This window comes from Hemiscyllium ocellatum, chromosome 43 (genome assembly GCF_020745735.1).
Source record: "Hemiscyllium ocellatum isolate sHemOce1 chromosome 43, sHemOce1.pat.X.cur, whole genome shotgun sequence".
Lineage (NCBI taxonomy): Eukaryota > Metazoa > Chordata > Chondrichthyes > Orectolobiformes > Hemiscylliidae > Hemiscyllium > Hemiscyllium ocellatum.
The window spans coordinates 33843437-33856655 of NC_083443.1; the positions used below are offsets into that span (position 1 = coordinate 33843437).

The 13219-nt window shown below is 46.7% G+C and overlaps 1 protein-coding gene across 1 annotated transcript in view; it reads right to left on the minus strand.

Annotated features, from left to right (window-relative positions):
- Positions 1-13219, minus strand: part of LOC132834938 (synaptopodin 2-like protein) — a 40978-nt gene that overhangs the window by 8627 nt on the left and 19132 nt on the right. The window contains exons 2-3 of the mRNA XM_060854106.1: positions 11713-11864; positions 4901-5688 (exon numbers count right to left, since the gene is read on the minus strand). Of these exons, the coding sequence (XP_060710089.1) occupies positions 4901-5688; positions 11713-11864 (940 nt within the window). The remainder of the gene's footprint in view (positions 1-4900; positions 5689-11712; positions 11865-13219) is intronic.

The window sequence follows — 13219 nt, forward strand, 5'->3', positions numbered from 1 at the left end:
TACATGTCTCTCAATTGACTGAGCTAACTTCCAGAATCTTCTCCATATTATCATCCAGTCATTTGGAAAAAAAATGTCCATAACCTGAGGATTGTAAGAGAAAACATAGCCCCCTTTATACATTGCAAATGACTAAGTGACATCATTTGTCTTGAATCATAGAATGGCTGCAACACATTTAGTCTGGCATACGGGTGATGACTCTGCATAAAAGTGGTTCGGTTTTCCATTCTCTCGACGTTTCTCCATAGCTCTGCAATTCTTTTTCTTTTGTTGATTATCCGATTAACCTTTGAAAGCCCCCAACCAATTAGCCTTCACAGCACTCTCAGGAAGTGCATTCCAGATCCTAATCACTTTTTTGTCTTGTCATGTTGGTTTACAACCCTTCCACCAATAGGAACAGGATTTCCCTGTGCACTTTGTCTGGACCCCTCGTGATTCTGAACACCTCGATCAAATTTGCTCACAGCCTTCTCCTCCCCACTAACACTTGTTTGAGGAAATACATTGTGTGACATAGGTGAGATAGATCAAGCCAATCCCTCACTGGGTCTATTTCTACCATATCAGCTGCAGTGACTGGAGTGAATTACACAAAAAAGTAACAAAGAGACATTGCCCTCATCTCTTCCAGTTACAAAGCAAGGAAAATGGCCAGGACATCATTTGATGTTGTGATGGCTCAAATGAAATTTTGGAGCTACGGTGAGGATAGGACAGCTACACCCCAAGAACAGCAGTGATTCAAGAAGGCAGCTCACCATCACTTCTGCAGGGTGACTCGGGAAGGGCCCAGCCAACAACGTCCATTTTACATGAACAAATAAAAAGGATCGGATCCAGTGTTTTTCCTAGCCCTTACTCTCAAAAGAGTTCTGCACTGGTAAAGTGATGTAAAGAAACAAATTTACCTCTTGCAGACTAAATACTGGCTAACTGAAATTGCATGTTTATTTCTGCCTGAGGGATTCATTGTGAAGTTTTATGTTTATGTTGCCTTTTGTGACACTTAGAAATGTTGCAATTGGGGTCTGAGGGAAAGCTGCTGCGGCAGAACATCTGTAGACTCTTATATCAAATTCAAAATCTTTCTTTTGCATGGATTGCATGGAAATTTCTGCATATACAACTCCAATGTCCCTATTTAAAATGAAGTCTACTGATGTGAACTTTATTGGGCTGCAATTAGATATTTCTTTCAGCAGAGGTGCTTCAGAGGCACTATTGAAGGGAGGATGGAATTATCTCAGGACAAGTTTGCCTCAGAAATATAGCTTAAGAAATTTATAATGAACTTTAAAATAAGAGTACTTGACCTAAAATGTTGGTGATGTATTTTTGAGCCAATTTTTGTATTACAAAACTTTGTTTAATCTTGACCTGATGGGTGAACTGCAGTGAGAAATTGGCTAGTTTTTCTTTGTATTCATTCTAAGGCTTTAGAGGTTGCTGGCAAGGCTAGCATTTATTGCTGATCCCTAGTTACCCTTGGTGAGCTACCTTATTGAATGACTCCAATTCATGTAACCTAGGTAGTTTTGCAATGCTATTGGGAAAGGATTTCAAGGCTTACGGCATTGTGATTGTGAGGGAACAGCGTTACAGTTCCAACTGAAGATGGTGTGCAGCTGGAAGGGAACTTGTTTGTGGTGGATCTGCGGCCCTTGTCCGTCTGAATGGTGAGGAGCGCTGATTTGGAAGGTGCTGACAAAGGAGCCTTGGTGAATAACTGCTGTGCACTTCACAGATGGTACAGACTGTTACCACTGTGTGGCAGTGGTGAATGGAGTGAATGTTAAAGGTGTTAGATGGGGTGTGGATCAAGCAAGTTGCTTAATCCTAAATGGTGTCAGCTTCTTGAATGTTGTTGGAACTGCTATAACCAGGCAAGTGGGGAATACTCTATCTCACACCTGACTTGTGCCTGACAAATGCTGAACAGGCTTTATGGAGTCAGGTGGTGATTATTTGCCACAGAACTCCTAGCTAGTGACCTGACAAATATGGCATATTTATATAAATTTTCACAAACTATCCCAGTTTAAATTGAATCATACAAAATAGATATGGAGCAGACACTAGTGCTTTTAATTTAAAAGGTAATTAATCTTCTAAACTGATCAAGGTAAAATCATTCAGCAGTAAACCAGCTATTCACTGATGAACTTTTGGAAAAGTTGCTTTAAAGTGTAATACAGATCTTTTCTTTGATTTTTCTCTCTGAGGAAGAGGAGCATAGCAGTCTCAGTGAATTGTACAATGTATTGTTTCATTCGGTACTGCCATATCTGGGGAAATATCTTTGTGTTTAATTAATGATTAATATGTGGATAAGTACAAAGTTATTGAAAGCTTTCTGTACACATTAATGCAGCTTTATGTTTTTAATAAGATCTGAAGTGATATGGAAAGTAAAGGAAGTCTTAATCCTATTAATCTTCTATTGTCAACAGCATGATTTTCTTATTTCCATTTGTAGCAATCCCAAGTTTGGTCATCCTAAAACATTAGTATTAATAAACCACAAGGAATGACAGGTGAACCACATATTTGTGCTAGGGACTTTCTTTCTAATTCAGTGGCACTGTTGAAATGTTTAGACAGAGACTACTTAGAAATTTTATCTTTGACCGATATCTGTTCACTTCTGCCACCAAAATAAAACAGTGAGATAGAGGGTTTAATTTGTCCTGGCTATAGTGAATTGAAAACTTATTTATAACAACATTATAATAACGATTCTAATCTTACTATCCACAGCCAGTGCACAAAACTTCAGTATTTCACCACCACTGCAGACGTTGGATGACCCACACATTGAAAGTCTTGCTAACTCCTGTAATCTGTATTTGGGACATATCTGGAAAATTGAAACAAAACCCAGATACCTTTTTTGCATTCTCACTGAGTAAGTTGCACCAAAGAAATTTACAATGATAGAACCTATTCTACATTTTATAGATAGCTTTAATTACCTTGTAATGACCGCACCTACTTGCATGCTAGCTGCATTGGATAAAGGATTACTATCCCCATACAGTGAATATTTGTACTCTTAATGCAGAGATTTAATGTATGTATCCTATATATCTGAAATGCAAACACATGTGGCCTGTTTAACCATATTTAAACAATCTGCCCATTATTTTAAATGGATACAAAATTGTTTACAAAGCTCACGGATTTCTACATTGGTAGTCAAGTTTCCGCAAGGACAAATTTAACTTTTCATATCTCTGATTTGAAATGTCAAGCTAAACAATGTTGTGCTGAAATTCAGATCTTATCTCGGAGTGAGAGATGTGACATGAATTTCAGTTGCATAAATTCTAGTTCTATGCACATTGATTCATTACAGAATTTCTGTTGGACAATAAGCATTTTAAATACATATATACTGTATGTACATTGATTCAAATACCTGCATAACTGAGATGTTTGTCGGCACTCCTTTCTGATTCCTGGGTTTGAAATCTCTGCATTCTGCAAATCCTTTGGTTGCAAATCAATGTCCTTCAGTTCCATACAGAGACTGGAACCTCAAAAGCTGGAGTGTGACCAAACCTCTACTGCTCTCAATCACTCTCTAATGCCTTTTACATCCCTTCACCGAGCAGACAATGAGATGGATAGAACAACTTCTGTCAGTTTGACTATTTTTACCCAACTACACAGCAAATGGCGTTGTGATGGGCTATGACATCTGTTTGTTCACCCCAGCTTTCAGAAGATTTACTTAAACACCTTATTTAAAAATAAACCTTGTGATGATTGACTAGGCCGCCGACGGAGAAGTCAATGACTGAAATACTTTTCCTATCTGAAACATGTCAGAGACAAGCAAGAAATCATTGTATCTAGAATACAGGCAACAGTGTCCAAAGCTGATAATTATTCAGATCGACACACTGAACTCTGCTTGGACAGATGGAAACACTGGCTGCAAAATATAACAGGAACCAATATAAATAGCTCACTCTTCCCTTTATATGGGATTTATGGCACGTTTAATTTTAAATACTGAACATTTAAATAGAATATTGTCATCAGCAGTTCACCAGAGTTGAACAAAACTTCTGCTTTATCTGTCTTTACACAGCCTTGTCTAACTCCAGCTGCCAGTTTCTTCAGCTTTAATCCCCAGTTTGTGCCCTTTGAGCATCTGACTCTGACATTCCCTTCAAACATTGGAGGGTCTTCACTTATGATACTCCCCAGAAATGCCTCCCTCACAGCTCTCCACCTCACAACCCGCCTCCACACATCTCAAAGCCAAATCCCCCTCTCCAACTCCAGTTTGTTTCCTGCAAATCTCACTGGGAAGTGTTGGACAAATCTCACGGGGAAGTGTTGGACAAATCTCACGGGGAAGTGCTGGACAAATCTCACTGGGAAGTGTTGGACAAATCTCACTGGGAAGTGTTGGACAAGTCTCACTGGGAAGTGTTGGACAAGTCTCACTGGGAAGTGTTGGACAAATCTCACGGGGAAGTGCTGGACAAACTTCATCACACTCTCTTACTTTATTCTAAATCTGAACAGTGGTTCACACATGTCCAGGTCTCAAAGTTTAGTTATTAGCTTTGCTTTATTCTGACAACTTTTAAAATATAACATGCCCAAAAACAGTCAACTGCCTATGCAGACGTTTTCCCAGTTGCTGCATTTGAACAACTGCCTTTAAAGTCTTGTCAAGTTTAACAATGAGGTTCCTCTGACTACTATGTCATAAATCACGGCTGGTGAACAGGCTTTTCTGAGAGGTGAACTCACACCCTTGAAATCCCCATGATCTCATGGTCCCCTAAATAGCAGCACACAGAACCAGTCAAGTCAGGTCAGAGGAACAGCTTTTGATAAAAAAATTTCAACTGGAGTTGGAGGCGATGAAACTTACTGGCTTGTTTGGCCTTCTCTTTGTAAGTCGTGGTCAGGATTTCAGCCACTGGATTGCTGACGGGTCCCACCATGGGCACCAGTTGTGTGTCTTTCAGGCTGGGCTGGCTGGGAGTGGGCAGCAGCTTCTGTTCTGGGGACGCGGTGTGGGCAGGTGCCTCCTGGAACCCGCTGTCAGCCTCCGATGTGCCCAGGATGCCGTGTCGGTTGGCGGTGTCCGCCGCGCTGGCTTGGGCAGGCCAGGGGCAGCCGGTGCCAGGGTTCTGGCCGCCACTGAGCCTGGTCTCGGCCGCGGTGCCAGGCGGGGGCCGCGGGGCTGCCCCCTCCAGCCTGGGCTGCCAGATGTTGACCTTGGCTTCCACTCTCCTGGGCTGGAACATGGGCTGCCTGCTGAGGCCGGCCTGAGTCTCCAGGGGGAGGCGCCCGCCTCTGGGATCTTGCTGTGCCCCTAGGGGCGGCTCAGGGGCGCTGTCGTACTCGCTGAGCTCCGAGGTCTCATCCGCCGAGCTGGCCGGGGGCTCGCTGAGGCGGGGGGCGGCTCCGGGACATTTCCGCCGCTGCCTCCGCTGCCTCTCTGCTGCCGTGTGATCCGCGTCGCTGTCAGTCTCGCCGTAATAAGCCTCGCTGTCCGCCGGAGAGGTGTAGCTTCTCCGCTGGCCCCGGCTCTCGCCTTTGTAGCTCGGAGTGCGGGGCTCCGGGGCTCGGACACCGGCTTTTGAAGATTCCAGGCTCCCGGGGCAGGGGGAGGTGACCTGGAGGCTGGACTCTGGCTCCGAGCTGCTGGCAACTCTAGAAAAGGGATTCAAGTTACTGGCATCAGAGACATGGCCAACTGCAACAATGAGGGGGGGGGGGAGTTGGTCTCACTGCAACCTCTCTGTGCTCCCCATTATCTAGCCTGGCACTTACCCACCGAGAGTAAACTGCTCTCACAGCAAAACAAAATAAAAGCCAGGTAGAAATCTGCAACAAGTACACAGAGAGGGCTGGAGAAACTCTAGCAGCATCTGTGGATGGAGAGAGAGAGAGAATGAAGCAAGCGGAGAGGGCTGGAGAAACTCTAGCAGCATCTATGGATGGAGAGAGAGAGAATGATAACAAGCAGGCAGAGAGGGCTGGAGAAACTCTAGCAGCATCTGTGGATGGAGAGAGAGAGAGAATGATAACAAGCAGGCAGAGAGGGCTGGAGAAACTCTAGCAGCATCTGCAGATAGAGAGAGAGAATGATAACAAGCAGGCAGAGAGGGCTGGAGAAACTCTAGCAGCATCTGTGGATGGAGAGAGAGAGAGAATGATAACAAGCAGGCAGAGAGGGCTGGAGAAACTCTAGCAGCATCTGTGGATGGAGAGAGAGAGAGAATGATAACAAGCAGGCAGAGAGGGCTGGAGAAACTCTAGCAGCATCTGTGGATGGAGAGAGAGAGAGAATGATAACAAGCAGGCAGAGAGGGCTGGAGAAACTCTAGCAGCATCTGTGGATGGAGAGAGAGAGAGAATGATAACAAGCAGGCAGAGAGGGCTGGAGAAACTCTAGCAGCATCTGTGGATGGAGAGAGAGAGAGAATGATAACAAGCAGGCAGAGAGGGCTGGAGAAACTCTAGCAGCATCTATGGATGGAGAGAGAGAGAGAGAATGATAACAAGCAGGCAGAGAGGGCTGGAGAAACTCTAGCAGCATCTGTGGATGGAGAGAGAGAGAGAATGATAACAAGCAGGCGGAGAGGGCTGGAGAAACTCTAGCAGCATCTGTGGCTAGAGAGAGAGAGAGAATGAAGCAAGCGGAGAGGGCTGGAGAAACTCTAGCAGCATCTATGGATGGAGAGAGAGAGAGAATGATAACAAGCAGGCAGAGAGGGCTGGAGAAACTCTAGCAGCATCTGCGGATAGAGAGAGAGAATGATTTTTTTTCCTCCCAGAGACCCTTCAGCAGAACTTGGCAAAAGTGGGTACAGCAGATGCTGGAGATCAGGGTTTGGATTAGAGTGCTGCCGGAAAAGCGCAGCAGGTCAGGCAGCATCCGAAGTGCAGGAAAAATTGATGTTTCGGGCAAAAGTCCCTCTTCAGGAAGGAACTCGCTGAGTTTGGGCGGCACAGTGACTCAGTGGTTAGCACTACTGCCTCACAGCGCCTGAGACCCGGGTTCAATTCCCATCTCGGGCAACTGCCTATGTGGAGTTTGCACATTCTCCCAGTGTCTGTGTGGGTTTCCTCTGGGTGCTCCGGTTTCCTCCCACAGTCCAAAGATGTGCAGGTTGGATGACCTGGCCATGCTAAATTGCCCGTAGTGTTAGGTGAAGGGGTAAATGTAGGGGAATGGGTCTGGGTTGCTCATCGGACAGTCGGTGTGGACTTGTTGGACTGAAGGGCCTGTTTCCACACTAAGAAATCTAATCTAATCTGAACTGGGGAGAAGTCAGATGATTCTGAAGGACTCTCTGTCCACAGATGCTGCTGAGTTTCTTCAGCACTGTCTATTTGTATTTTAGGAAAAAGGTCAGAAGTCACATGACACCAGGTTAGAATCCACCTGGTTTATTTGAAATTGGAGTGAAAGCTTGTGATTTTAAATAAAGCTGTTGGACTATAACCTGGTGTCGTGTGACTCCTGACCTTGTCCACCCCAGTCCAATACCGACACCTCCATATTACATTTTAGGAACAGACCGAGACCATTCGGCCTCACAATTATGCTCCTACATTCACCAAGATACCAATGAGATTGTATTCTGAAATCTGCAGTCCCACCTTCCCCGACAACCTTATTAAGAGCAACTTACTGCAGATGCTGGAATCAGTACTGAAAACGAAAAAACAAAGTGCCGGAGATCATAAGGGGGAAGGCAGCATCCATGGAGAGAGAGAGAGCTAACGGTTCAAGTCTAGATGACTGTTCAACAAAAGATTTCCAGCATTTTGTTTTTGTTTTCAGAGCCCCACATTCAGAATGGGGATGTGTTGAATTGTTTTGTGAATCTTGTCATTTTCAAGTTGAAAAGGTGTTGCTCCCAAATTTTATGAATAACTTATTTTTTAGAAAAACAAAACTAATTTCCCTTCCATGGAGGTTTTCATGGAGGGGGGGTGGGAGGTGGGAATGTTTCTGGTTGCAATGAGGGCCCAACCTTCAACCCCTCAGCTTTTATTTCTATTTATTCATTTTGTGGGATGTGGGCATTGCTGGCTGGGCCCGCATGTATTGCTGGTCCCTAGTTGCCCCTTGAGAAGGTGGGAATGAGCTGCCTGCTTGAACTGCTACAGTCCATCTGCTGTGCATTGACCCACAATGCACTTAGGGAGGGAATGCCAGAATGTTGACCCAGCGACAGTGAAGGAACTAGGTAAAAACAATGACTGCAGATGCTGGAAACCAGATTCTAGATCAGTGGTGCTGGAATAGCACAGCAGTTCAGGCAGCATCCGAGGAGCAGGAAAATCGACGTTTCGGGCAAAAGCCCTTCATCAGGAATAAAGGCAGAGAGCCTGAAGTGTGGACAGATAAGCTAGAGGAGGGTGGGGGTGGAAAAAGTAACATAGAGTACAATAGCTGAGTGGGGGAGGGGATGAAGGTGATAGATCGGGGGTGGGGGGAGGGTGGAGTGGAGAGGTGGAAAAGAAGATAGACAGATAGGACAAGTCATGGGGACAGTGCTGAGCTGGAAGTTTGGAACTAGGGTGAGGTGGGGGAAGGGGAAATGAGGAAACTATTGAAGTCCACATTGATGCCCTGGGGTTGAAGTGTTCCGAGGCGGAAGATGAGGCGTTCTTCCTCCAGGCGTCTGCTGGTGAGGGAGCGGCAGTGAAGGAGGCCCAGGACCTCCATGTCCTCGGCAGAGTGGGAGGGGGAGTTGAAAGTTTGGGCCACAGGGTAGTGTGGTTGATTGATGCGGGTGTTCCGGAGATGTTCCCTAAAGCGCTCTGCTAGGAGGCGTCCAGTCTCCCCAGTGTAGAGAGACCGCATCGGGAGCAATGGATACAATAAACGATATTAGGCGTTCTGTCCTTGTTACGGTTGGAGGGGTGAGGTCTGAGGGCAGAGGTGCAGGATGTGGACGAGATGCACTGGAGGGCATCTTTAACCACATGGGAAGGGAAATTGCAGTCTCGAAAGAAGGAGGCCATTTGGTGTATTCTGTGGTGGAACTGGTCCTCCTGGGAGCAGATACAGTGGAGGTGGAGAAGTTGGGACTACGGCATGGCATTTTTGCAAGAGGTAGGGTGGGAAGAGATGTAATCCAGGTAGCTGTGGGAGTCAGTGGGTTTGTAAAAAATGTCAGTGTCAAGTCGGTTGTCATTAATGGAGATGGAGAGGTCAAGGAGGGGAGGGAGGTGTCAGAGATGGTCCAGATAAATTTAAGGTCGGGGTGGAATGTGTTGGTGAAGTTGATGAACTGCTCAACCTCTCTGCGGGAGCATGAGGTGGCGCCAATGCAGTCATCAATGTAGCGGAGGAAGAGGTGGGGAGTGGTGCCGGTGTAATTACAGAAGATCAACTTTTCTACGTAGCCAACAAAGAGACAGGCATAGCTGGGGCCCATAAGTGTGCCCATGGCTCCCCCTTTGGTCTGGAGGAAGTGGGAGGATTAGAAGGAGAAATTGTTAAGGGTGAGGACCAGTTCGGCCAAACGAATGAGAGTGTCGGTGGAAGGGTACTGTTGGGGACATTGGGAGAGGAAAAAATGGAGGGCTTGGAGGCCCTGATCATGGCGGATGGAGGTGTAGAGGGATTGGATATCCATGGTGAAGATGAGGCGTTGGGGCCCGGGGAAATGGAAGTCTTGGAGGAGGTGGAGGGCATGGGTGGTGTCTCGAACGTATGTGGGGAGTTCCTGGACTAGGGAGGATAGGACAGTGTCGAGGTAGGTAGAGATGGGTTCAGTGGGGCAGGAGCATGCTGAGACAATGGGTTGGCCAGGGTGGTCAGGCTTGTGGATCTTGGGAAGGAGGTAGAATGGTGCAGTGTGGGATTCCCGGATAATGAGGTTGGAAGCTGTTGGTGGGAGATCACCTGAGGTGATGAGGTTCTGTATGGTGTGGGAGATGATGGTTTGTTGATGGGGGGGTGGAGTCATGGTCGAGGGAGCGGTAGGAAGAGGTGTCCTCGAGTTGGCGTTTGGCTTCAGTAGTGTAGAGATCAGTGCGCCAGACTGCCACTGCGCCCCCTTTAATCACTGGCTTGATGGTGAGGTTGGGATTGGAGCAGAGGGATTGGAGGGCTGCACGTTGTGAGGGTGAGAGGTTGGAGTAGGGGAGGGGGGTAGACAGGTTGAGGCGGTTAATGTCCCGGCGGCAGTTGGAAATGAAGAGGTCAAGGGCAGGTAATAGGCCAGCCCGGGGTGTCCAGGTGGATGCAGTGTGTTGGAGGTGGGCGAAGGGGTCCTCGGAAGGTGGGCGGGAATCCTGATTGTGAAAGTAAGCTCGGAGGTGGAGGCGGCGGAAGAAGTGTTCAACGCCAGGGCTTGTGTTAAGTTCATTGATGCGTGGACGGAGGGGGATGAAGGTGAGTCCTTTGCTGAGGACTGATCGTTCATCCTCAGTGAGGGGAAGGTCTGGAGGGATGGTGAAAACTCGGCAGGGCTGGGAGCTGGGATCTGGTGTGGGTGTGGAGCTGGGAGTGGGGGTGGAGCCAGTAACTGGAGTGGGTGTGATGTTGGGGGGAATGAGCAGGGGTGGTGTTCCCCTCAGGGTTCTGGGGACTGGGAATGGTGACAGTGGGATCTGTGGGGGGCGTGTCAGCAGAATGCTGGTGAGTGGCATTGGTGGGGGTGAAAGTGGTGGCAGACACAGCAGTAGGGGTGGCGGAAGTCACTGAGTGTGTGGCATCAGCGATGATGTGAGGGGAGAAAGTGATGTCACGTGTGATGCATGAGGAATTGTGGGGCGGAAGTGGTTGTGGGAGTGGCCATGATGGGGGCAGAAGTGACATCATCAATCAGCGTGGGGGTGGCAGCTGCATCAGCCGCATGGCTGATGGTGTCTGAGCAGTTCCAGAGGCCATGGGAATCTTCTGGAATGTTTGAGGAGCACTGGTTATGGAGGTGGGTAGATAAAAGTTTGTTGTACTTACAGTTTTTGATGTTTGAGATGGAGTTGAAATACTGTTTGTTGAGAGTATGAGTGAAGGAACGGCAATATACTTCCAAGTCAGGATGGTGAGTGGCTTGGAGGGGAACTTGAAAGTGGTGGTTTTCCCATATACCTGCTGCCTTTGTCCTTCTAGGTGTAAGTGGTCGTGGATCTGGAAGGTCCTTTCTGAGGATCTTTGGTGAATTTCTGCAGTGTACCTTGTAGATAGTACACACTGCTGCTACTGAGTGTCTCCTGAAGAAGGGAATGATTGTTGAAGATGGCACACTCTGTTGTTACTGAGCGTCGGAGGTGGAGGGACTGGATGTTTGTGGATGTGATGTCAATCAAGCGGGCTGCTTTGTCCTGGATGGTGTGAAGCTTCTTGAGTGTTAGATTTACAATCATCCAGGCAAGTGGGGAGTATTCCATCACACTCCTGACTTGTGCCTTGTAGATGGATTTGAGGGGTCAGAAGTTGAGTTACTTGCTGCAGTATTCCAAGTATCTGACCTGCTCTTGTAGCCACTGTGTTTATGTGGTAAGCCCACTGCTATTCCACAGGGACAGGGTATGCTGTCAAAGACCAGTCTCTGAGCTTTATCCAGATTGCCCTGCATAATGGAAGAGTTTCTCTCTACCTACCTTTCCCCCATCTAAATCCTTCAGCATTTTGAAGACTTTCATTAAATTAGCATCAACTTTGCAAACTCAAGTTTGTACAATACTTGTGAGTCCTTTATCCTGTACCTCTTAACCCTGATGTGCAAGGTTCCGTTGGAAGAGTCAATGATGTTCATAGCATCTCTGTGTGATATTCCGTTGCAGGATTTCCCATTGACAGTTAACAGGAGATCATTTTCGCGCAGTCCAGCCCGACATGCTTTGCCTCGCTTCCGGACCTGTAGCAATAGGACAACAAGTTAACTCTAGGTCAGAGGCCAGCATTTCTGCCTCGCCACAGTTTGCCCCATAATTAGCAAAACCAAAATCAAATAACATCCCAGTCAAACTGAATCAACATACCTCCCCCCACACAGCAGCTTCTGAAATAAACTCCTCCATCTCAGAAATGGACCAGAGCTCCCCTTGGGGTGAACTAAGTAACTCAGTGAGTATCTGCTCAGTGAGTATCTGCTCATTGAGCACATTCTCATTCTCTTATGAAACTATTATGTTTTAGGAGAACAAATCTAGTACCCCCACTCCCCTCCCCATGGATGTTTTCAGTGGGGAGGGTAGTTTCTGGTTGGAATGGAAGAGGAGCAATGACGGCACTATCTTCAACACTGCCCCCACCCCAGCTTTTATTTCTATTTATTCATTTTGTGGGATATAGGCATTGCAACTGGTCCCTAGTTGCTCTTGAGGAGGTGGGAATGAGCTGCCTTCTTGAACTGCTGCAGTCCACCTGCTGTGCGTTGAGCCGCAATGTCCTTCGGGAGGGAATTAAATCTTTTTAAGGTGCCATGAGGCCAATCAGCACAAACCATGAATGGGGAGCAGTCACAATGGGCTGAATGGCCTACTTCTGTTCACACCTCTTAGGCTCTTAAATTAGTAAAAGCTTCAAATACTGAAGATCATCTCGTTTGCTCCAACACTGAAGTGGACACCAATTTTGTTTTTTAAAAGTAATTTCTAATTTGTTAAAATCCTGTTACTCACCGGCTGGTGCTCCTAAATACACAAGAATGATTTTTACAAGTCAAGATGGTGTGTGTGGCTTGGAGGAACATTTGCAGGCAGTGGTGTTTCCCATGCAGCCATCGCCCTGTCCAGGAGTGGCAGTTGTAGATTCTGAAAGGGTCTTGGTGAGTTGGTGCAGGGAATCTTGTAAATGGTACACAGTCCTACTGCTGTGTGTTGGCATTTCCTAGTCTCTGATCTGTTCTTGTAGACACAGTATTGATACAGCTGGTCCAGTTCAGTTTCTGGTCAATGGTAGCCCCCAAGATATTGATTTTGGGGGTTCCAGCGATGTTACAACCAATATAATGTCTTCAAAATCAGTTGACCCATAAATTCCCAATCCATCTTGGTCATGATTTCTCCAGATCAGAGGAAATAATTTCTCTTCACTGTCTAAAATCCTTTTAACATTTTAACTGTCGTATATACTCAAGGAAACACAAGCAAGCTGACTTCACCCTTATATCTCTCAGGCCCAGTGTATTGTGCAGTTAGTGAAATGTAGATCCCCTTTCATGGGGAAACAAGGGAACTGCTCTGGTCCAAGTTGTGCAAACCAGGATGT